At 39.1% G+C, this 26,790-nt stretch overlaps 1 protein-coding gene across 4 annotated transcripts in view; it reads right to left on the reverse strand.

Moving 5' to 3' along the window:
* Positions 1–26,790, reverse strand: part of HEPACAM2 (HEPACAM family member 2) — a 59,570-nt gene that overhangs the window by 17,882 nt on the left and 14,898 nt on the right. For all 4 annotated transcript variants that reach the window (XM_070729804.1, XM_070729805.1, XM_070729806.1 and 1 more), the window contains 2 exons: positions 25,232–25,516; positions 12,007–12,300 (listed from right to left, as the gene is read on the reverse strand). In XM_070729804.1, coding sequence (XP_070585905.1) covers positions 12,007–12,300; positions 25,232–25,516 — 579 coding nt within the window. The remainder of the gene's footprint in view (positions 1–12,006; positions 12,301–25,231; positions 25,517–26,790) is intronic.

A 26,790-nucleotide genomic window follows, 5' to 3' on the forward strand; every position in this document is an offset into this window, starting at 1 on the left:
GCCTCCGAAACTGTAACTGGAAAAGGCAGGGAGAAGCCTCCATGGGGCTTCTCTAGGAATCTCCTGGGAGGAAACATGGGAGGAAAAGGCAGGGAGAAGCCTCCGTGGGGCCTCTCTAGGAATCTCCTGGGAGGAAACATGGGAGGAAAAGGCAGGGAGAAGCCTCCATGGGGCCTCTCTAGGAATCTCCTGGGAGGAAACATGGGAGGAAAAGGCAGGGAGAAGCCTCCATGGGGCTTCTCTAGGAATCTCCTGGGAGGAAACATGGGAGGAAAAGGCAGGGAGAAGCCTCCGTGGGGCCTCTCTAGGATCTCCTGGGAAGACACAGGGCTGGAAAAGGTGGGGAGAAGCCTCCATGGGGCCTCTCTGGGAATCTACTGGGGGGAATCAGGGCCTCCACCCTCCCTGTGGTTTCTCCAATTGCACGCATTGTTTGCTTTTACATTGATTCCTATGGGAAAAATTGCTTCTTCTTACAAACTTTTCTACTTAAGAACCTGGTCACGGAACGAATTAAGTTCATAAATAGAGGTACCACTGACTTTGTGGTTTCTTCCCCAAACCCTGTCTCCTGTTGATCTCATCTCATTTCTAAGAGGTTGGTAAGATGCGTGCATAAGTGCACATAAGCGCACCAAACTGCCTACCATCCCTGTCCTAATGTCCCCATGTATTCGTAATCATGTTTATACATTCCTATATTCACAATCATGTTTATACTTTCTCTGTAATCTTATATGCGATTGACCAACAAACAAACAAACAAATAAATAAATAAATAAATAAATAAAATAACATAAATAAGGTTTGTTCCTTAAGCCATCCTGGTCAGCTTCATACAGCATCATGAACCAAACTCAAAATATAAGTTACAGCCAAAATGTATACTGCCTTGTCACAATTTATTGCTGACATCTCCTCTTGCGGGATGTTTCTTTTTAGACTTGAGAAGCAAACAGAAAAATAGGAGCAAAAATAGAACAGCAGGAAAAGGGGCTAGAGAAAAAAAACACATGGTTCCTGAATCAAAAAGGAAATTGAAAGTCTTGCTATTTTTTATGAATTAAATGCAAATGCTTGCAATGTCTACAAACTAGACTTTAAAAAAATGAGACAAGTAGACAAAATCCTAAAGCATTTATTACTAAAGAATGTACAAAGATCATTTTACTATAGAAGAAACAATAGAAGCTTTCATAAGTGCACCTTTGTGCCTACTGTTCGTGTCCTAATCAATGTTCCCTCTAATTTTCCCCCGGTGTGGGCGGAAAAGTATAGTGTCTGAGCGACAGTCCCTTTGGGACTGGGCGGCATAGAAGTATAAATAAATAAATAAATAAACAAATAAATAAACAAACAAACAAACAAACAAATAAACAAATAATTCCCTTCTTTTTCTATTAAAAGAAATTAATAATAAAACAAAACCAAAATCTATTACTATTATTTTATTTATTACTTGGATTTGTATGCCGCCCCTCTCCGAAGACTTATTACTATCTTCTCTTTTTCCATCCCTGTCTCCTCCCCCCTTGTGTGTGTGTGTGTGTGAACTCTTGAACCATTTCCAATAACAGGTGAGCTATTGGAAATGGTTCAAGAGTTCACACACACACACACAAACACACACACAAACGGCTGGGGGTTTTTTTCTCTGTTATTATTTGGGTGCTTTTTACCATATGCTTTAAATCAAGAGTCATTTCTCTCTCTTTGTCTCTCCCCCCCCCCTCTCTCTTTTGCTCTCTCTCGTTTTCTTTCTCTCTTTCTATTGCTTTCTTTCTCTCTCACTCTTTCTTTCTATCTCTCTTTCTCTCTCTCTCTGTCAGCGAGGGGGCTGCGGGAGCGCTTTCTCCGAGCGCTTCGGGAACGCCTGCCCTGCCTCTACTACAGCCCCCTTGCTAAAAGTCTGGGACGAAAGCGCTCCCAGTGAAGGGGCTGCGAGAGGGGCGGGGCGGGGATTCCCAAAGCGCATGGAGAAAGCCCTCTCTCGCAGCCCCCTGGCTGGGAGCACTTTTGTCCTGAGGAGAAGCCGCAGCCGCCAAGGCAGGAGGTGGCGGAGGAGAAGAGGCACTGTGGGGAGGCAAGGGCAGCCGCGGCTCCCTTTCCTCCTACTGCCAGCATCTCCCTGCCCCCCCGCGGGCTGGCAGGGGGATGGGAAGCGCCCGCCCGTGGAAAAGGGTGCACGAGGGGTATTTTGGGGTGCGCACGTGCGCAGCTTACGGGGAACACTGGTCCTAATGTCTTTTTTATCTTTTCTATCTCTACTTTATACTTATATTATGTTAAACATACTACAATACAATACTATATTTATATGACAAATAAAATAAATCTTTGTTTCAACCACCATTCTTTCGTTCTCCCCAAATAACAATAGTTTTCTTTAGCAACAAAGTCGTCAGAGATTTCTACCAACAGTTGTTGAGATATTAGCAATGTTACAGGCATGGGACATGAAATTGTACATTTCTACTGCTGCACTTTTGAAGGGACAAAATAAAATAAAAATAAAAATCCACAGTAGTTAATACCCTCCTTGAGGCAAACGAAATGTTTTAATAATGGTAAACTAACTGCAAATTCTCCATCGACCACTGGAGTAAATGGCAATATAAACTTTAGAATATCCCCATAACAATTTTAACTCAAGTGTGGGAGAGCAAAATAGAATCTATCAGAGTCTATAACATGCACTTGAGTTCCAACAATAACTCTGTTTGCTGGACTCAAAAGCATTTTCTAAATGTCTCATTTATTGTAAATGTTTCTCCAACAACTAAAACCAATCTACATTCTATGCAAAATTCAGAGAAAATTAGTAGAAAGCAGAATGTAAACCATTAGATACAATCATTGTATCCATAAAAAATTGGATACAGTTTAACACATCACTAGGGATGAAATTAAATTATACTTGATTCAGTTCTACTGCTGATTCACACAGCACATTAAGTTATAATTGACCATAATTTACTGATTACATAAAATTGGCTTTATTTATTTATTGTGGCTTATATCCTTCAAGCGAACCAAGGAAATATTTACAGTTCTTCAACTTCTTTTACTTTATTCATGCAAGGGAATTGCAGTTGGGTTTTGGCTATATTTTGTGCAAACTGCCTACTGTGGTTCATTGTTTAGTGGAATACATCAATGCATCTAGCTTATTAATAAGTCACATTTAAGTAAAGCATGGTATTAGTACGATACATGAATCAGGTATGTTCATTAAGTTAAGATGCCTTAATTTAATTGGGAACTGGGTATGTCTAGTTTAATGAAAAGGACCAGGGGAGACCTGATAACAGTGTTCCAATATCTCAGGGGTTGCTACAAAGAAGAGGGAATCAACCTATTCTCCAAAGCCCCTGAGGGTAGAACAAGAAGCAATGGGTGGAAACTAAACAAGGAGAGAAGTAACTTAGAACTAAGGAGAGATTTCCTGACAATTAATTAATCAGTGGAACAGCTTGCCTCCAGAAGTTGTGAATGTTCCAACACTAGAAGTTTTTAAGATGTTGGATAACCATTTGTCTGAAGTAGTGTAAAGTTTCCTGCCTAAGCAGAGGGGTTGGCTAGAAGACCTCCAAGGTCCCTTCCAACTCTGTTTTTGTTGTTGTCATTATTATCATTATTATTATCAAGTGGGATTCATGGCTGAAAGGAATTTCCAAATCAGATGTTCTAATCCAGTATTCTAGTTTTACCTTTTGCACACTTGGTTGATTACTATTGTGATTTATGAATGATAGCTTAGTCTTGTCACTTATGGTTTATTAAATAAAACATGGTTGTATGCATGAATCCAGCAGATTTAATTTAAGACTTATATAGCAATTTTTTAAAAAAACAATTAAATACTTAAAAATTGCTTAAGAGGGAAGGAAAATATAAGGCTGCTGTTAACTGCTCAGTGATCTATTTTGCTGTCTTGCTGATAGATCTGGTTCTTCCTGGAGAATAATAGATATATCTGGTAAAACCACATGGTGAAAGTGCATTCATAATAGAGCAACTGGTTTTTGTGTGTGCTTATACATCCAAGAGGTAATTTATGGTGCTTCTTATGTATTTATTTTCTTCATGGTGAATGTTTTGCCTGATGTCAGAATAAATTATATTTGTCTTCTAAAATGCCTATCTTTAGTTAAATATATTTAATACCCTAATTTAGTAAATGTAAATATGAAAACGATAAGATGTAGCCATGGTTTCACAAATTTGCTTATTTTACTGATAAGGCATCTGTGTGCTAGAGATAAAGGTCAGTGCCTCCAGTTTTGGTTCTGCTAATCAAGTTTAGAAATTTCTCAAAGTGAATATACAATTTGTTTAGAGATATTAATTTCACACTAATTGAATAGAGTTGAGAGGAAAAACACTTAGTATAAGTGCCAGATTAGCAAACGGGGTTAATCTATTTGAATAAGAAAAATAATAATTTATCACTACAGGTATCACCAGACAAGTGTTTAATTCATGTCTCTTGACACTTTTTAATATAATGTTTCCTGCCTAGTTTTCAGTTTTAACTCTAGGAGTTTGTTGACCACTCCCAGCAGGTATAAAAGGAAGGATTATGGACAATTCTGGGTGGAAGTTCAATGTTGATTTCCGGGATGCTGTGTTAGATCTGGGGTTCCAGAAAATGCTCCCTGAAAATACCTGATTTCTGCTCTGTAAAATTCATCTGCTAGAAGCTGCCTGCCTGCCAAAATGTGGTAAGCTTAATTGTATACCTTATGGCTCATTGCCTGTTTAATCTTGCTGGAATGCAATTAGCCCTGATGCTGGCAACTTTCTCGGAGGTTCCCGTCTGATAACTTTGCAGTGGTGAAATCTATTCCACAAAACTGAATTCTGCCTGTAAATGTTGCTTTTTCATATAAAGAGTATAATTCAAATCTTAAATCATGGGGTTTAGCCTTTTGTTTCAATCTTAAAAGCCTGGGATAGAACACTCTAGGACTAGCTGATTGGAGAATTCTGGGAGTTGAAGACCACAAGTCTTAAAGTTCCTAAGTTTGGGGACCCCTGTTTTATGGCATGCAGGCAAAAAAAGTAATGATCCCTTACCATAAGTTGCTTCCTGCTGGTTTGGATGAGTACAGTGTTCCCTCGATTTTCACAGGTTCGAACTTCGCGAAAAGTCTATACCACGGTTTTTCAAAAATATTAATTAAAAAATACTTTGCGTTTTTTCCCCTATACCACGGTTTTTCCCGTCCAATGATATCCTATGTCATTGCCAAACTTTCATCCGCCTTTTATAAATTTTTAAAAAATAAACTTTAATAAATAAACATGGTGAATAATAATCTAAATGGTTGCTAAGGGAATGGGAAATTGTAAATTTAGGGGTTTAAAGTGTTAAGGGAAGGCTTGTGATACTGTTCAGAGCCAAAAAGAATGTATTTACTTCCGCATCTCTACTTCGCGGAAATTCAACTTTCGCGGGCGGTCTCAGAACGCATCCCCCGCGAAAATCGAGGGAACACTGTACTACAGAACTGGTAGCAGGAAATTTCCCCCACCCCACCCAAACCAGAAGAATTGAAATGCCATGACCAGTGTTCCCTCTAATTTTTTTTTGGGTGGGCGGAAAAGTATAGTGTCTGAGCAGCAGTCCCTTCGGGACTGGGTGGCACAGAAATAATAAATAAATAAATAAATAAACAAACAAACAAACAAACAAACAAAAAACCCACCCTGTTTTGCCTCAGAGAATTTCAAAATAAAATACTGTACTGTGTGTCTATAACAGTGAGCTCATAATAGGGCAACTCTATCAATATCAAAATGCCACTTAAATAGTTGAGCTAGTTTCAAACTAGATTTTGATTTTCTTTCTCTCTTCCTTACTCCCATTCTTTTTCTTTCTCTTTTCCTTCCTCTCTTTTTTCTATCTGTTTCTCTCTCTTCCTCTCTTCCTCTCTCTCTCCTTCCCTCTCACTCTTTCCCTCTCGGCTTCTGGGCAGATTTGGAAAACTCTGAGTTGATGATGATTTTTAAGTGAGCGATTGCTCACTGCTCAGCTTAGAGGAAACTATGGCCATGACTGGTGTAGGGTTTCCTGCTTGAGCAGAGGTTTGGGCAAGAAGACCTCCAAGATCCCTTCCAACTCTTTTATACCATTATATATCTGTGTTTTCTATATTTTAACAGGTGAATCTATTCAAAAGTTCCACAGATGAGATAATACCAGATTCACCTTTATTACTCACTTTCCTTCTTCTTTTCACTACAATGACAACTCTGTCAAGTGATTTTAGGCTGAAACTGACTGGTGCAAGTCACCCAACTGACTTTCATGGCAAAGATGGGACTCTAATTCACATTCTCTTGCTTTCTAGCTCAGTGTTTTAACCAGTAGTCCAAATTGGGTATATATAGCATATAGAAAAATGGAGCAATTTATAACGGCATCCTCTGTATTCCACAAATTATATTCTGCCTCTCAAGTCCTACTGAGGGCCTTTAGATTTGATGGATAAGAGATATGAAAGAATAGGGGCATAACTTGTTCCCTTGACTGTATAAACAGGATTAATGATTCAATGTTTTTTCCCCCTAATATATCTCAGTTTGTATATGTGTACCTTTAGGTCAGCGTGAATTTCTAGTACAGTGATACCTTGTCTTACAAACTTAATTGGTTCCGGGACGAGGTTCTTAAGGTGAAAAGACGAAACAGTGTTTCCCATAGGAATCAATGGAAAAGTGATCAATGTGTGCAATTTTTGCGCTGCTAGGATTCCCCTGAGGCTCCCCTCCCACCTTCGGACCTCTGTGTTTTTGCGATGCTGCGATTTCACTGAGGCTCCCCTCGCTGGGAAACCCCACCTCCAGACTTCCGTTGCCAGCAAAGCACCTGTTTTTTGCGCTGCAGGGATTCCAGGAGGGAAGTGTTTTTAATAGGAAAGTGAACACAAGAACAAGGGGACACAATCTGAGGTTAGTTGGGGGAAAGATCAAAAGCAACAGGAGAAAATATTATTTTACTGAAAGAGTAGTAGATCCTTGGAACAAACTTCCAGCAGACGTGGTAGATAAATCCACAGTAACTGAATTTAAACATGCCTGGGATAAACATATATCCATCCTAAGATAAAATACAGAAAATAGTATAAGGGCAGACTAGATGGACCATGAAGTCTTTTTCTGCCATCAGACTTCTATGTTTCTATTCCCCTGCAGCAACACAAAAACACGGAGGTCCGGAGGTGGGGTTTCCCATGGAAGGGAGCCTCAGGAGAATCCCAGTAGCACAAAAACGGGTGCTTTGCTGGCAATGGAAGTCCGGAGACTGGGCATCCCAGCGGCGGCGGTGGGTTTGTAAGGTGAAAATAGTTTGTAAGAAGAGGCAAAAAAATCTTAAACCTCGGGTTTGTATCTCGAAAAGTTTGTATGACGAGGCGTTTGTAAGATGAGGTATCACTGTAATTGCCAGACAAGTCCCTGCAATTTTCTTGGAAAGATTTGAGAAGTGCCTTCTTTCTAAGTTTGATAGAAGGTGACTGGCTCAAGGTCTCCCAGCTAACTTTGTGTCTAGGGCTTACAGTCCCCAAATTTCTAGTTCAATGCCTTAAGTACCACAGGGTTCCTTTTCTTTACATCCATCCCTTTAACCACCATTCCAAGTTACAACAGCGCTGAAAAAAGTGCCTTATGATTGTTGCTCATACTTATGATCATTGCACATCCTTGCAGCTATCCAATCAAAATTTGGCCATTGGGGCGCAAGCATGTATTTACAATGATTGCAGTGTTCTGATCACCCTTTATGACCTTCCCAGAAAACCTCAGACAAGAAAAGTCAATAGAAGCCAAATTCACTTAATGACCATAGTTAAAAAGACATTAAATTTGGGAGTGATTTAGTTAACTGCTGAGCAATGAAAGTTCCAATCCCAATCCCAATGTTAGTCATATGTGAAGGACTTCCTCTACCTCAAGCTAATACGGTGGTACCTCTACCTAAGAACGCCTCTATTTAAGAACTTTTCTAGATAAGAACCGGGTGTTCAAGATTGTTTTGCCTCTTAAGAACCATTTTCTATTTAAGAACACGAGCCCGGAAAAATTTCCCAGCAAATTTGAGAGCAGCACAAAGGCCCGGCCAGTTTCCTGCCATTTCCCTTGGTTTCTCTCTCTGGCGCACTGTATGGGAGGCAGCCCCACGCCGGGTGTATGGGAGGCGCGTGCTCCTCCTTGCAGCCTCAGAGTCCCTCTTTTTTTTTAAGCCTTAAAGTTTTGGATTTTTTTGATTCACCTCACCTCACCTTCTTCCTTTGGCAGTGACTGTCCTCTTCCTCCTCCTCCCATCCAAATTCCGAGCTTTTATTTCTTTCCTAATGGGTTTGCACGCATTATTTGCTTCTACATTGATTCCTATGGGAAAAATTGCTTCTCCTTACAAACTTTTCTACTTAAGAACCTGGTCACAGAACGAATTAAGTTCTTAAGTAGAGGTACCACTGTACCAGTATTGCTTCCTCTGTATCAACTCCAATTTATCTTTTTCTCTCTCTCTGCGGGCATGCGAGCCATTGTCCCAGTGCAGCTCTGGCACACATGCATGCATGCCACCTGCTGGTTGTCAGGTCTCTGCCACAAATGCACTGGGTGCATGACGATCAGATAAACATAAGAACTCTCTCCTTAAAAAATAGTTAACATTAGGAGGGATAAGATGATGGACCTCTATCATAATTCTACCAAAGTTTACTGATGTATTAACTGAAGAGACTGAGAGAAGGAGAATAAAGGAAGACTGTATGTTCTGTCTATTTAAAAGTGTGTGTGTGAGTGTGTACAATACAATCTGTAGATGCCCTAGGCATCTACCTTCAAATCCACTTGGATAGGACTCTTATTTGACCCCTATGACAATCATTAAGTGTTGTACCACATGATTCTTGACAAATGTATCTTTTTCTTTTATGTAAGCTGAGAGCATATGCACCAAGACAAATTCCTTGTGTGTCCAACCACACTTGGCCAATAAAATTCTATTCTATTCTCTTAGAGATTTTTAAAAATTGTCACAAGATTGCAATCACTTTAATAAATAATAATTAGAAGCAATCATATCTTTTTTATTTTTATTTATTTATTTATTTTGTCCAATACATAATACACATTGAAGAGAAAGATATGTAATAATATAAGTAAAGAAAAGAATAGAAGAAAAGATATAAAAGTGTAGGTGAACAAATTTGAAAGGAAGAAAAGATAAATGAGATAAGGAGAGATAATTGGACAGGGGACAGAAGGCACACGGGTGCATTTATGCATGCCCCTTACTGACCTCTAAGGAACCTGGAGAGGTCAATCGTGGATAGTCTAAGGGAAAAATGTTGGGGGTTAGGGGTTGACACTACTGATTCCGGTAATGAGTTCCACGCTTTGACAACTCGGTTGCTGAAGTCATATTTTTTACAGTCAAGTTTGGAGCAGTTAATATTAAGTTTGAATCTGTTGTGTGCTTTTGTGTTGTTGCGATTGAAGCTGAAGTAGTCATTGACAGGTAGAACGTTGCAGCATATGATCTTGTGGGCAATACTTAGATCGTGTTTTAGGCATCATAGTTCTAAGCTTTCTAGACCTAGGATTGATAGTCTGTTTTCATAGGAATTTTTCTGTTTCGAGTGGAGGAGTGAAGGGCTCTTCTGGTGAAGTATCTTTGGACATTTATTTATTTATTTTTATTTATTTATTCTTTGTCCAATATACAATACATATGAAGGAGAATAGACATTAAGTAATATATATAATGATAGAAAGTAAGAAAGAAGAGAGGTTGGAGGAAAGAAGAGAAAATGTATGATATATGAAATAAGGAAAGAAGATTGGACAGGGGACGACAGGCACATCAGTGCACTTATGTACGCCCCTTACTGGCCTCTTAGGAACTTGGAGAGGTCAATCGTGGAGAGTCTTAGGGAGAAATGTTTGGGGCTGGGGGCTGACACCACTGAGTCTGGCAATGAGTTCCACTCTTCGACAACTCGATTGTTAAAGTCATATTTTTTACAGTCAAATACCAATTATATTTAATTAAAATGAAATCAAATGCTTTTTCAGGAGGGACCTAGTCTATTTCTTTCTATTGCCTTCTTTCATCAGATGTGCCTAGACCCATGATGGCAAACCTATGGCACGTGTGCCACAGGTAGCACATGAAGCTATATCGGAGCGCATTCTAAAAGTTACCCTATCTCAGCTCCAGAGCACATGCGCATGCTAGCCGGCCTTGGGGAAGGTCTTTTTGACCTCTGGAGGCTTCAGGGAGACTTTCAACACTGGCCTACATGAAGGATAAGGAATCTCTGACCATTTAGAAATTACCATTTTTAATTATTGGCAATACCGAAACTGACCAAGTAATGGAGGTTTGCAGATTTTGAACTACTCAATATAATAATTTATCATAAAGCAATATAGAACTGATTTATCATTGCTGATCCATTTTGAACTTCTGATTTGCTGGTACAAACTTCATCAAATAACTACATTATACCGTGTGATGTTAAAGGGAAATATGCACCCATACTACAACACATAAAAATAATATTGAGATGTAGGACATGCAAGAAATACGTTGATAACCTCTGCTTAGTTTCTGTTCCTAGGAGAATGTCTTAACACATCCAAAGGTAAGGAAATGTCTTACATGACAATAACTTTTACATATGCACTGAAGAAAAGAGAATTTGAACATTCTGCATATATAAACATAGAAACATAGAAGTCTGACGGCAGAAAAAGACCTCCTGGTCCATCTAGTCTGCCCTTATACTATTTTCTGTATTTTATCTTAGGATGGATATATGTTTATCCCAGGCAAGTTTAAATTCAGTTACTGTGGATTTATCTACCACGTCTGCTGGAAGTTTGTTCCAAGGATCTACTACTCTTTCAGTAAAATAATATTTTCTCAAGTTCCTTTTGATCTTTCCCCCAACTAACTTCAGATTGTGTCCCCTTGTCCTTGTGTTCACTTTCCTATTAAAAACACTTCCCTCCTGGACCTTATTTAACCCTTTAATATATTTAAATGTTTCGATCATGTCCCCCCTTTTCCTTCTGTCCTCCAGACTATACAGATTGAGTTCATTAAGTCTTTCCTGATACGTTTTATGCTTAAGACCTTCTACCATTCTTGTAGCCCGTCTTTGGACCCGTTCAATTTTGTCAATATCTTTTTGTAGGTGAGGTCTCCAGAACTGAACACAGTATTCCAAATATGGTCTCACCAGCATTCTATATAGCCGGATCATAATCTCCCTCTTCCTGCTTGTTATACCTCTAGCTATGCAGCCAAAGCATCCTACTTGCTTTCCCTACCGCCTGACTGCACTGTTCACCCATTTTGAGACTGTCAGAAATCACTACCCCTAAATCCTTTTCTTCTGAAGTTTTTGCTAACACAGAACTGCCAATACAATACTCAGATTGAGGATTCCTTTTCCCCAAGTGCATTATTTTACATTTGGAAACATTAAACTTCAGTTTCCATTGCTTTGACCATTTATCTAGTAAAGCTAAATCATTTACCATATTACAGACGCCTCCAGGAATATCAACCCTATTGCACACTTTAGAGTCATCGGCAAATAGGCAAACTTTCCCTACCAAACCTTCCCCTATGTCACTCACAAACATATTAAAAAGAATAGGACCCAGAACAGACCCTTGTGGCACATCACTTGTAACCTGACTCTGCTCAGAATACTCGCCGTTAACAATAACTCTCTGATGTCTACGCTTCAGCCAGTTGCAAATCCATTGAACTATCCAGGGATTAAGTCCAATCTTCACTAATTTATCTATCAGCTCTTTATGTAACAATGTATAACATTGTATAACAATGTATATCCTGTGGAATCATGTCAGATCAGGATGCTTCTCTGCAGATGCATTATATGTCATTTCCCAAACTGATATTCTCTATTCTGTAAACTTATATCTATTGTATACCTATCATTCATTCCTTCTTACCTTTTGGTATTGCTATCACCAGGATGTGGCTTTCAATGTGGGTTTTAGTCATGTTGTTGTAAGCAGTGCATATATATTCTGTTTTCTGTGTCACCTTCTCAGATGCAATTTCAAGAAATCTTCCATATTGTACTGAATATCTTGAATTGTTTTCCATCAGGAGCCATGAATAAATGTTTGGTGGATTGGAATCTGCTGAGCAGTACAGCTGAACAGCATCACCTTTATCAAGCGTAAAGATTTTTCCTACTTTCTGGCCTTTGGCAGTATTTATGGTAAGTCCATAGGGTCCATCTTCATCACAGTGACAGAGAGAGAGAGAAAGAAAACAGATTCAACAGATGGGACATGCATATATTCAGCTTAATCCATTGCAATCATACTCCCACTAACTGCTTGCTAAGGATAACCTCAACCCATTCCCCAGCCTCCTGCAAAGAAAACCTCTGCTGTCTTTTCTTGTCCTTTACAAAATGAAAACTCTTGGATGAAGAAATGCACATACTCTGTTCAGAATACTATTGAAATACAGGGATGCATACAGAGAGACTCAGAACACTATTGAAATTGGGAAAGAAAAAGGCACATGCAGTGTTTTCTCTTGCAATTAGCAAGTAGCATGAATATAGTTTGATGCATCAAGTTTTTCAGAGGTGTTTCACATTCAAGGCCGCTTACAACATCATAAAACAAAATATAAAATCATGAAACATTAAAATCAACAAACTTGGGTAAGGTAGGAACCACTACATCAATGAGGTGGAGGTGGAATCTTCTTAGTCAACGAACCGTCTGGTAGGTACTACTAGCATCATAGCATCTTTCATTTGCTGGTCAAGAAATAGTCTTCTTTTGCTTGATTTAATGTCAGTTTCAACCACTAAACTTGTTTTTTATATACGGTAAGTCTTTGCTTGTTGATAATATTGTGCCCATCTTTGGGTAAGGTTGCTAAAAAGCATGCTTTACCTGAGAATCTTGAGAGAAGGTTATGGTTGGGCACATGGGATAGGAAAAAGCATGATTTCTCTTCAGGATGATTGTTCAATTGTCTGGATTTCATATAATACCTTGACACAAATTTGCTCAGTGTGCTTCTTCCCTCTATATTGAAATCACAATTTCTGGAATTATCAGGAAGTCTATCTAATAAAGTATTCGAGGAACCGGATTGTGGGGGCAATATGCTGGCTCTGTTAAAAAGTGCTATTGCTAACATGTTGTAAGCCGCCCTGAGTCTAAGAAGAGCGGCATAAAAATTGAATAATAATAAATAAGTAAAAATACTTCTGGCATACAGGGAAGTTGCCAAATAGGTAAGATATTCAGATGGGTAAGTTTACAAACCAGAGTTTGGATTCACAAGTATATTTTTATGTTTGTGAGAACCATTACCTAAAACAAGCAAGTATATATATGAGTTTGCATACACTCAGGAAAACAGAAAAGAATTGACTAAAGTTGTATTATTTCCATTCATTCATTCATTCATTCATTCATTCATTCATTCATTCATTCATTCATTTATTTATTTATTTATTAGATTTGTATGCCGCCCCTCTCCGAAGACTCGGGGCGGCTCACAACACGTGGAAACAAATCATAAATAATCTAAACAGATTTAAAATATTTAAAGATTTAAAAAAGACCCCATATACTAACAGACATACACTCAGGCATACTATATATAAATTAAACATGCCCAGGGGAAGATGTTTCAGTTCCCCCATACCTGACGGCAAAGGTGGGTTTTAAGGAGTTTTCGGAAGGCAGGAAGAGTAGGGGCAGTCCTAATCTCCGGGGGGAGTTGGTTCCAGAGGGCTGGTGCCGCCACAGAGAAGGCTCTTCCCCTGGGGCCCGCCAACCGACATTGTTGGCCATTTGTGGTAAACCAGAATTTATTTTAACTAAGGTCTGCTTAGGAAGCTATGGACTGAGTCCACACTACACATACAATATTTTGAAAAATTCATATTCAGATATCTTGTCTTACAAAGCCCTCGTCATACAAACCTTTCAAGATACAAACCTGGGGTTTAAGATTTTTTTGCCTCTTCTTCCAAACTATTTTCACCTTACAAACCCAACCGCCGCCACTGGGATGCCCCACCTCTGGACTTCTGTTGCCAGCGAAGTGCCCGTTTTTGAGCTGCTGGGATTCCCCTGAGGCTCCCCTCGCTGGGAAACCCCACCTCTGGACTTCCGTGTTTTTGCGATCCTTCCGCGGAATCCTAGCAGCACAAAAAAGGGTGCTTCGCTGGCAATGGAAGTCCGGAGGTGGGGTTTCAAGGACTTCCGTGTTTTTGCGATGCTGCAATTTCGCTGAGGCTCCCCTCGCTGGGAAACCCCACCTCCAGACTTCTGTTGCCAGCAAAGCACCCGTTTTTGCACTGCTGGGATTCCCCTGCAGCATCACAAAAACATGGAAGTCCGGAGGTGGGATTTCCCATGGAGGGGAGCCTCAGGGGAATCTCAGCAGTGCAAAAACGGGTGCTTCAGCTGGCAAAATGGGTGAATTTTGGGCTTGCACGCATTAATCGCTTTTCCATTGATTCCTATGGGAAACATTGTTTTGTCTTACAAACTTGCAAACCTCGTCCCAGAACTAATTAAGTTCATAAGACGAGGTATCACTGTATACTAAAATTACAATTGTTTAAACTTATACAATACACTAAGCCCAAATTCCAGTTTACAAACAGCAAAATTTGATTTTATATACTGCGCTAATATAAAACTAAACAAACCATGTCATTGCTTGGCAGAGAACTAGGGACATGCAGAACCAGCAAAATCAGGAAGCTAGGAGACTTACAAATGCTGGTACAAATATGGAGGAAGTGCTATAAATACATATTGAAAATCATTAGTTTGAGAATAGCATGTCGTAAAGGACATTGCCAGAAGAAAATCTTGATGGAAGACGTGGAGTAGGATCTGATCTACCACGTTGTGTGCTGTTAAAAAAAAACCTGCTTCCCCTTTTCTCATTTTTGTCTTTTCCCAATTTTTGTTCTTTATAATGACTCTCTGGCACTGCTAAGGAGCTAAGGTGCAGTTTGCTCATGGCTAATTTTGAAGGATTTTTGGTGTGAATTAGCTTTGATTGAAACATTTGCAACAGAAATATAGTAACAAAATATAATTATACTTTCTCCTGATTGCTACTGCTTACCTTTCCATTTCTTTTTGTTAGGATTATATTTGGCCATTTTGTATCTAACATCTGTCATGACAAAAGGCTATTTACTCTCTTGTGAGGTATTGTGACTTTATGGTTTCCATCACTCCAGTTTCACATTGTGATAAGGAGTGTAATTCTACATCAATAAAACGAAGCATGATAAGACGGTATCTGTGGCTCACATAATGATGCCCAGGTTTCACAGGCTTTCACTAATGTATTTGGACTGTGTTTACGTTTCTAGATATGAGACTTGGAATAAAAATAATGGAACAGCATTCTATGTAGTATTTTGATATTGGTCACGTTATTTCTCCTATAATTCTGGGAAATTTATTCTTGAGTATGGGATCAATTGCACTGTGAGGGAATTGAATGCACTTGAGAATTTATCGTATTTCTACCTAAAGGAATCCAAAGCTCTGTAAAACCTCAAGTCCCACGGTCAGCTGCTCTGATTGGCACAAACTGGGATTTTGTGCTGATAGTGCCACAAAGAAGAGGGAGTTAAACTATTCTCCAAAGCAGGTAGAACAAGAAGCAATGGGGGGAAACTAATGAAGGAGAGAAGCAACTTAGAACTAAGGAGAAATTTCCTGACAGAACAATTAATCAATGGAACAAATTGCCTCCGGGAGTTGTGAATGCTCCAACAATGGAAGTTTTTAAAAAGATGTTGAATAACAATTTGTCTGAAGTGGTGTAGAAGACCTTCAATGTCCATTCTATTCTATTCTATTCTATTCTACTCTACACTACCATACCCCACCCTACCCTGCCATGCCCTGCTCTTTTCTGCAGGCTGGTGAATTTAATCAAATGTAAATTCCCATAATGATCCATGGCAGTTATGATCCAAATCAATTTACTTGTCACTAGAGGTGTTGCCAAGTCAAAATAATTAGGTTGGAGTAGTAACATCAAAAAATATATAGCCCTCTTATCAGTTGTGGGTTCTGTTTAGGAACTTGATCCTTTAATATCTTCCTAAGGATGTCATTTTCTGGATCTGATCTTGGAACAATATAGAATCACTATCATTCTGCCTATAAAATTAGCTAGTAACTTGCTCAAACTGTACTTGATTCCTCCCCCCCCCCCATTTTCCTGACTGCCCTGATGATGAGCTTGTGGTGGTGGACATTAAATACAACTGCATACAAAATGGATAGTGGAAGAAAAGATACAATTGAAAAGATGACAACCATTACTCATTTTGTTCTGCAATGATGTATTTCAATATAGGCTAGGTGTTTAGCAAACCTGTTATACAACTTTTATTTTTAAACAAATAAAAAATTGACTGCAGCAGGATTTTCACTAGTGATTTTTGTCTTCTGGAATCATCATTATTTTTATGCTGTTGCAGCAGAAGTGTTAACCCTGTTTCCCCCCAAAATAAGACAACCCCTCATGTAAGCCCAATCAGGCTTTTAAATACATGGCAATAAGGCCAAGTGCCTATTTCAGGATTCAGAAAAATATATGACAGGATCTTATTTTGGGGGAAACAAAGTACATGATATTAAACCTTGTATCTCTGTGATGACCCCAAGAACGTTGAAGTCACTAGAGGGTTCATGGGAATGGTCCTCGTGGGAAATTCTTTCCAAAATAATCTTTTACATGTTTAAATAAAATGCATTGAGGTTTTAAGACTACTTCTAACTAAAGGTCTCTAGAATGCTACTACCTCTTTTTTGATATCATTCTGAGCAAAGGACACCTTTTGCCTTGGTAAAACCTATTTACTAAATGGCTTGTAAAACAATAAATCATTACTTCTTAGCAACAATTTACTTCTCAGTGGGAACATAAGCAATTGTATCTGTCACCAGGAAACTATAATCCATCTTGTTTTTGAACAGATGGTATTTACCACGAGTGACCTTTATTATTACCCTAATTCCCTAGGTAGCAATGGCATATGGTCTTTGTACCTTGTAGAGCCACTACTTTGTGGTTATTGAGAAAATTGACAACCAATAGACAGAATTTTAAAATACCACTAACAAGTATATTTTAAATTATATAACTTGAAAGCAGTATTTGATGGTGGATATTGGACTTCTCTATTACTTGAAGGGGGGGCTTGATGGCTTACAAGTTCTTGACATTTCATGTAAAACCCATTTTGTAAAAGGAAACCACATTTCTTTAAATATTAAGAAGGAATCAATCCACAGAGCATCCCATACCATAAATTTATTTGCTTGGGTTTGTCTTAGGGTATCCAACCATGTTATACCATATTATATCTTTATTATTGTTACTTATTGTTTTATCTTTTTAATGTTTAGTGTTTTTAATGTTTGTTAGCTACCCAGTCACTTCTAGATGAAGTGGCAGTACACAAAATCAAACAAACGTACCTACCACTGCAATATTATATACAAATTAGCATTTGTGGCTTAATTTATCATGTTTGAAAGAAAGCCTAGCTTACACAGTTTACTCTTGTTCATCTTAGGGCAGATGATAACATTTAATAAGCCCAGCCAGTCCATAAGTATATACAATGAATCGTGGTTTGGGTAAACAATGGGTAAACATGATACGTAAAATCAACTGATGTGAGTTAAATTCTAATTTAATGTTATTTAGATTTATAATATTAGTTCTCAGCTGTGTTGAGAAATACCTTCTATTTATGTTATAATTAATGTTTGTAGCAGTAGTGTAATATTCTAGCCATCTCACTAAATGGGACAACTAAGAGAACTTTCTTTCTTTCTTTTCTTTCTTTCTTTCCTTCCTTCTTTTTCATCCATCCATCCGTCCATCTTTCCCTCCCTCCCTCCCTCCCATTCCTCTGCCTTTAATATTTTTACAAATAATTCAAGGTGGCGACCATATCCAAAACCACTTCCTCCTATATTCCCTATAGCAGGAATGGCGAACCTATGGCACGGGTGCCACAAGTAGCACGCAGAGCCATATATGCTGGCACGCAAGCTCTTGCCCTGGCTCAGCTCCAATATGTATGTATGTGCCAATCAGCTGATATTTGGCTTATACAGAGGCTCTGGGAGGACATGTTTGGCTTCCAGAGAGCCTCCAGGGGGATGGGGGAGGGCGTTTTTACCCTCCCCCAGGTCCAGGGAAGCCTTTGGAGCCTGGGGAAGGTGAAACACAAGCCTACTGGGCCCACCCAAAAATGGGAAACAGGCTGTTTATGGCCTCCAGAGGGCCTCCGGAGGAAGGAGAAAGCTGTTTTCGCCACCTCCAGGCATTGAATTGTGGGTGTGGGCACTCGCGCATGCGCGAAAGCATGCGCCCACGCTCTTTTAGCACCCAAGGAAAAAAAGGTTCGCCATCACTTCCCTATAGCAACAACTTTTTAGGTGAGTTAGTGAGACTGACTGGCATAAGGTCCCCCACCTGGTTTTTATGGTTAAAGTGGGTCGAACTCATGGACTCCCACTTCTAGTATTGCTGCCTTAACCACTTGGACTAACTGGGCTCGCTTAATTTATGATTGTTCAAAACTGTGTGTGGGCTGGGTTGGTGGGAGAATGAGTTTACTGAGCCTTTCCACTCTTGTAAGAATACTAGGCATTCTGTAAGCCAGTGTTTCCCAACCTTGGCAACTTGAAGATACCTGGACTTCAACTCCCAGAATTCCCCAGCCATCATTCGCTGGCTGGGGAATTCTGGGAGTTGAAGTCCAAATATCTTCAAGTTGCCAAGGTTGGGAAACACTGCTGTAAGCTATTATGTTAATATACCTGAAAGAACAAGGCATCCTGAATAAAAGACTGTACTGTATTATGTAAAAAAGAAAAAAAAAGTGAATTAGTGTCCAGATAAGCTTAGATTCAGTAATGACAAGTAAAAAGAACTGCCAGCATGTGGTTTGGGAGATTTGTTGCATTCCATACTTTTGGAGAATGGCAAACATGTTCTTCACATGAATAAGAAATTATGTTCAGACAAAGTAATCAAACAATACTTTAAATCTGCTGCCTGTAATGAGCGCTTCATTTTCTGAAGGCCAGTTCCCTTAGCACTGAAATGGAGTGGAAACATATCTGTGTATGTGCTTCTGTATTTAAAGGCGCTGGAGATGTCCAAGGTATGACATTCCAGTGCTAAATAATAATTCATGCTTTACTATATATTTCTCTACATCAAGTTACTTGCCACAGGTAAAAAGACAAGTGTAAGCAAGACGGTTATGCTGCCTAATTCCCATAATATTCATATATATTCATTTATGGATTTGTTATGTAGACTGTTTGTTTGTTTGTTTGTTTGTTTGTTTGTTTATTAGATTTGTATGCCGCCCCTCTCCGCAGACTTGGGGGGGCTAACAACAGTAAAAAGACAACGTAAACAAATCTAATATTAAAAAATCTAAAAAACCCAATTTAAGAGATCAGTCATACATACATTCATACCATACATAAATTTTATAAGCCTAGGGGAAGAGAATATTTCAATTCTCCCATGCCTGACGACAGAGGTGGGTTTTTAAGAGCTTACGAAAGGCAAGGAGGGTGGGGGCAACTCTGATATCTGGGGGGAGTTGGTTCCATAGGGTCGGGGCCACCACAGAGAAGGCTCTTCCCCTGGGTCCCGCCAAACGACATTGTTTAGTCGACGGGACCCGGAGAAGGCCAACTCTGTGGGACCTAACTGGTCACTGGGATTCATGCGGTAGAAGGCGGTCCCGGAGATATTCTGATCCAATGCCATGAAGGGCTTTATAGGTCATAACCAACACTTTGAATTGTGACCGGAAACCGATCGGCAACCAATGCAGACTGCTGAGTGTTGGAGTAACATGGGCATATTTAGGAAAGCCCATGATAGCTCTCGCAGCTGCATTCTGCACGATCTGGAGTTTCCGAACACTTAGTGATCATTCAAAGTTAAATGGCACTGAAAAAATGACTTATGACCATTTTTCACATTTACCAACATTGCAACATTTCCATGGTCAAAATTCAGATGCTTGGCAATTGAATTACTCAAGACAATTGTTGAAGAACAGTCAGTCTAGAACCTTATCTGACAAATTCCCTATAATGCTTCTAATATTCAGAGTCATTCTGAAACTCCATGGGACATTGAAATGGCAGCTTTCAGGTAGCTGCTATTGTTATTACTAGAGTCTGAAGTTCAATCAGAGCCCATCAGCAGAAAAAGGGGTTGGTCACATTTTTATCAGTTGTAAGGCCATTATATATGATTTGTTTTCTTTACAGGCTGCTATTGCTTTCCTCAAGCAGATTCTCACGTAGTTCCAGAATAGGTAGGTTTAAACAGATGAAAATCCCTAGAGATTAATTCCAACACAAGGGCCAGCTTGTAGACAGAAAATGGTCACTGGTAAACAACAGTTTGAAATGTATAACTTAATGCAGTCCTAACATGATTCCATTTAACATAACTTGTCTAATAACTAGATAATTGGCTGAAAAGGGGAAGGAAGCAGGGAAAAAGAGTCACTAAAAAGTCATATCAAGTTGCAGGCAATCTCATAGTGAATTAGTGATATGGACTTTAATCAATGAGCAATAGCTAGTTTATCTGGAAATTATTGAGCATTGGGTCCCATCAGGTATAAACCGCATGGGCAACCAGAGAAGGAGGCAAATGATATCACATGATCACTCTTGTGCAAATTATATAAATCACATTATATGATATGCTAACCAGAGTCATTTGATAGAGATATGGGAAACATATAAATCTGATAAATAAAATACACATGCTGTCATTGTGGCTTCTGTTGAAAGCTATGCTAGCTAGCATACCAAGAAGAATTTAAATCCAGTACTACATACGGCTCACAGAGGGAAGAGAATGAGAAATGGGAAGAAAAAAATCCTGGCATACTCCATGAAATTGATTGGATTTATTTATCTTCAAGTGAAACTTCCCTATTTGACTCATATCTACTTATACATTATAGTTTTTTAAACATTTGTTTAAAAAAACCCTTTCCTAATTTCCTCTCCATCTTCTCTATTTGATTAAACTCAATTTACTTTTTATCATATTGCTTTAACATGCTTCCAACAACTTTAAGAGTCAGAAAGTTGTTGGAAGGATTTGTAAAGTCATTTTTCTAAGCCTTTTTTCCTAGTGATCAAATCACGTCTGCCTCAAAGGAGCAAATGCATGTAACCAACCTAGGTTATTTTTATTACACAATTCTTAATGCTTGATGCCTTAAATATTTTGTGTTACTGCATTTGTGTTGCATTTTATATTGCAAACTATACAAATATTTTTCTAATAGCACTGCACACCAAGACAACTAGACACAAGCACAGTTTCTTTCCGAACGCCATCACTCTACTAAACAAATAATTCCATCAACACTGTCAACTTTTTACCAAGTCTGCACTTCTATTTCTACTAGTTTTTTCTCATCATTCCTATCATCCTTTTCCTCCCACTTAGGACTGTATGACTGTAACTTGTTGCTTGTATCCTAAGATTTTTATTAATATTGATTGTTTCTTCATTGCTTATTTGACCCCTATGACAATCGTTAAGTATTGTACAACATGATTCTTGACAAATGTATCTTTTTCTTTTATGTACGCTGAGAGCATATGCACCAAGACAAATTCCTTGTGTGTCCAATCACATTTGGCCAATAAAATTCTATTCTACTCTATTCTAAAATAAACCATCTTGAAATGATCTCATAAGATGACATAAAGTTTCAAAATAAATAACAGGATAACGAGCAGTTACCATAATGACATCATTTTCAATCTGTCCTGCCTTGATGGTGAACCTATGGCAGACATGCGGGCACTTGAGCCATTGACCAGCTCAACTCCAATGTGCATGTGCGAGTGCCTCCTGCCGGCCACCTAATTTTGGGGTCAGACAAGCTCATGCTTCCTCTTCACTTTTTGCAGCCTGTGTCTTCCCAGATTCTGGAGCTTCCACCCCAGTGCTTTTTGGGCACCAAAGGCTCCCCCCCACAGCTCCGTTAGGGGAAAGAGACTTCCCCCCTCTCCCAGCTCCATTCTGGCAAAGAAGCTTTCGCCCCCTCCCAGCTCCATTCATTCATTCATTCATTCATTCATTCATTCATTCATTCATTCATTCATATTTTCTGCTTCATTCATTTGGATTTGTATGCTGCCCCTCTCCGAGAACTCGGGGCGGCTCACAGCATGTACGGAAAAACAAGAAACAATAATAGCAATCCAATTAATACATTTAAAAAAACAGTCTTTAAAATTCTAATTAAAAGAAAAATCCCACATCAATATCATTCATTCAACAATCAAACCAAAGCATTCATTGGTCAGGAGGGAAGATCTCAGGAACCCCAGGCCTGGCAGCAAAGATGAGTTTTTAAACTCTTCCGGAAGGCGAGGAGGGTGGGGCAGTGTGAATCTCCGGGGGGAGCTGATTCCAGAGAGTCGGCCCCCCCACAGAGAAGGCTCTTCCCTTAGGTCCCACCAGCCGACATTGTTTGGTCGACGGGACCCTAAGGAGACCAACTCTGTGGGACTTAACCGGGTCGCTGGGATTCGTGCGGCAGAAGGAGGTCTTGGGGCAAGAAGTTTTCACACACACCCCAGGTCCATTTGGGGATGGGAAGCTCTTCCCCTCCCCCACTGCTATTTTGGGATGTGAGGCCAAAATGAGGGGGGGGGGTTGTCATGTATGCATGCATGGTAGGTCACACACGCATGTTCAGGGGGCGGGATGTGTGTATGAGACATTGCTTTAAGGGTGTGGGCACTCGCAAACGTGCAACCGTGCATACGCCCACACACACAATCAATCCTACTTCCCCAAAAATAAGTCACCCCTGAAAGTAAGACATAGGAGAGGTTTTGTAGAATTGCCTAATATAAGGCATCCCCCAAAAGTAAGACGTAGGAGACGTTTCATTTCGCAACATTCCCAAACAGAACATATATAACACTGCTGTCCATAAAGTGTATCCCAAAACGCTAAGTCAAATAGATTTAAAACACATCCAACATATATCCAACATGTGGCTGCTTGTTTGGATGCATTTTTGCTGTAGCAGGATGCAGGATACAATTCATTGAAAAAGAATAAGACATCCCCTGAATATAAGACATAGCACATCTTTGGGAGCAAAAATTAATATAAGACGCTGTCTTATTTTCGGGGAAACACGGTAGGTCTAGAAAGCTTAGAACTATGTCGCCTAAAACACAATCTATGTATTGCCCACAAGATCATATGCTGCAACGTTCTACCTGTCAATGACTATTTCAGCTTCAATCGCAACACCACAAGAGCACGCAACAGACTCAAACTTAATATTAACTGCTCCAAACTTGACTGTAAAAAATATGACTTCAGCAACCGAGTTGTCGAAGCGTGGAAGTCATTACCTGACTCAGTAGTGTCAATCCCTAACCCCCAACATTTTTCCTTTAGACTATCCACGATTGACCTCTCCAGGTTCCTTAGAGGTCAGTAAAGGGCGTGCATAAGTGCACCAGTGTGCCTTCCGTCCCCTGTCCAATTGTCTCTCCTTATCTCATTTATCTTTTCTTCCTTTCAAATATGTTCACCTATACTTTTATATTTTTTCTTCTATTCTTTTCTTTACTTATATTATTACATATCTTTCTCTTCAATGTGTATTATGTATTGGACAAAATAAATAAATAAATAAAAATAAAAAACTTTCAGTACTCGAAGGGAAAAAAGTTTGCCATATTGTTTCACAGGTATCAACTTAAGCCAGATGGCAGACCATTTTCCCCTTGGTGCCGAAAGAGCACGTGCATGCGCTATTGCACATGCATGAGTGCCCACACCTATAATTCAATTCCTGGGGAGGGCAAAAACAGCTTCTTCCACCCCCCAGAGGCCCTGTGGCAGCCAGAAATGGCTTGTTTCCCAACTTCTGGTGGGTCCAGTAGGCTCGTTTTTCGCACTCCCCAGGCTTCAAAGACTTCCCTGGAGCCGGGGGAAGGTAAAAATGTTCTCCCCCGTCCCTCCGAAGGCTCTCTGGAAGCCAAAAGTGTCCTCCCAGAGTCTCTGTGCATGCCAAAATCAGCTGGCCGGCACACATACGCATGTTGGAGCTGAGCTAGGGCAACGGCTCACATGCCAGCAGGAATGGCTCCGCGTGCCACCTGTGTTAACCATGGCATAGGTTCGCCATCACTGGCTTAAGCAAACATATCCAATGTCCTATATTGATTTTGCACATACATTAAAATGTTAATGATATGGACTCTAGGATTTTATGTTCTTGCTTGTCTAGCGTAGACCTCACTAGGGATTTGGATTTTTTTTCTTTAACATCCCACCATGAAGGAACTGCTTTTGAAAAACTATATGTAACCACAGTGAGAGGCCTAAGAGTGAACAGGAGGGGGAAATGTTGCAAATGTCTATTTTTCCTCTTCCTTCTCCCAGTCTTCATGGATGGCATTTTCCTGTCATCAGAAATAGCCAAATAAGTGTGATAATTGGATAAGAGACATTTTATAACTTTTCTAGCTCTTCATCACATCCTTAATTAAAAAAAAGAATTTTCTCTTCTTGTGGTAATCTTCACTATAGATTACCATAATTTATAATAAATAGTTTTAGGAAAGGCTTTAGAAGTCCGACAGCTTTGTAGAATAAGATTTCTAAGAACAAGTTTTGGATTTTCCTGTCCATTTCTGCCATGGATACTGGAGATGAAGATTATGGTTTAAGTAAAACTTAATAAATAATTCATTTTAATTCTATATACAATCATGGAATTCAAACTGGAATAGATAGTGTTCAAAGTGGTCCGTCTTCTAGGAATTGGCCACTTTAAAACACTGGATATATAGAGGTTTAAGTAGCTTAACTTTGGGATTCTGGCCTCTCAATTCACCGGACCAACATAAAAATCAAAAAGCTATAAAATCAGTCCCCCTCCGAAAACAAAACTTGCATAACATAGATAAAAGAAAGTATGAAAGAAAAAAAAGACAGATAGATAGATATAAACATATAGATGATAGCTAGCTAGCTAGCTAGCTAGCTAGCTAGCTAGCTAGATAGATAGATAGATCACATTCATCTACTTACAATATATTGTTGGCATGATCACATCACTCATCATGGCACTGATAGGGTTGGCTGCTAAACAGCTGTAGTTCCCAATAGCTTCTTTGAAAACAGGGGCAATAGAAAGTGTATCTTTGTTTATAGTCATGGAGCCATTGCTATTGTCTTCAATTGGATTTTCATTTTTCAACCACTGGTAAACCACCCGTGTGCCTTTTTCCACAATACATTTCAAAGTGATGTTTCCTTTTTTTTCTACAACTCCAAATGAAGGTTCTATGTATATGACAGGCTTGGTGAGAGGCACTGCAATGGAAATGATATTGGAAGTGATGATCGAGTCGTTTCTTGTTATTTACATGCAGCAATCTACAGTAGATAATTTTGAAAGTCTACATTTCTGCTAATAGTAGAAGATGAGAACTGTCCCTGGTTCATTTGGGACCTCTACAAGAGGTGGCCCTTCAATCTGAAAACTTCCTTAAAAGAATAAATTGTCTTTTTAATCCCAAATGTACTCCATAAAGAGAATCAACATTGTTAAGTATTCAGTTAGTTTGGGATACATAAGACTCAATTTCTCTGAGTCCCGGCCCTCTGGAATCAACTCCCCCCAGAGATTAGAATGGCCCCCACCCTCCTTGTCTTTCGCAAATTACTCAAGACCCACCTTTGTCGCCAGGCACGGGGGAGTTAAGATATTCCTTCCCCATGTAGGCCATTACAAGTTATGCATAGTATGTTTGTGTGTATGTTTGGTTTTTATAATAAGGGTTTTTAGTTGTTTTATTAAATTGTTAATAAATTAAATTAAATTAAATTAAATAAATTAAATTAAATTAAATTAACATGTTGTTTTTATCATTGTTGTTAGCCGCCCCGAGTCTGCGGAGAGGGGCGGCATACAAATCCAATAAATAATAATAATTTAAAAAAATAATTTACATAAATGTTATCTAGAGCTTCTATGTTGAACATTTCCCTTTCCCTCATCTATGTTATCTTAAGAATTCTTGAAATGTTAAGTTTCAACATACCAGGTGGTGTCAGTTTGGAGAAGACTGCTCTAGAGCATAAAAAATCTTTTTTGTACAAGTAATCTTTTAGAATATGTTTATGGTTTTTAATTTGCTCCTGCATTAGAATGTAAATATTCTGAAATAGCAATATCACCAGCACTTAGACTTACAGTGCTTTGGGTCCTGAGATTGGAAATATCCTGATGTTGTGCCACGGCTAACAGTACGTCATATAACTATGAATGTCCCCTTACGTAATATATATTATTTTAAAAGAATTTGCAGAATATACGATAAGTGTGCGTGCCTTTCCTGCAATAATTCTGGATTTTGAATATCACCCCTATTAGATTTATCTCTACTGCCAGGAAGCTCTCTAAGCAGTATTATTATTATTATTATTTATTGGATTTGTATGCTGCCCCTCTCCGCAGACTTGGGGCGGCTAACAACAATGATAAAAAAACAACATGTAACAATCCAATTTAATAAACAACTAAAAACCCTTATTATAAAAACCAAACATACACACAAACATACCATACATAACTTGTAATGGCC

Source organism: Erythrolamprus reginae, chromosome Z (assembly GCF_031021105.1).
Source record: "Erythrolamprus reginae isolate rEryReg1 chromosome Z, rEryReg1.hap1, whole genome shotgun sequence".
Classification (NCBI taxonomy): domain Eukaryota; kingdom Metazoa; phylum Chordata; class Lepidosauria; order Squamata; family Dipsadidae; genus Erythrolamprus; species Erythrolamprus reginae.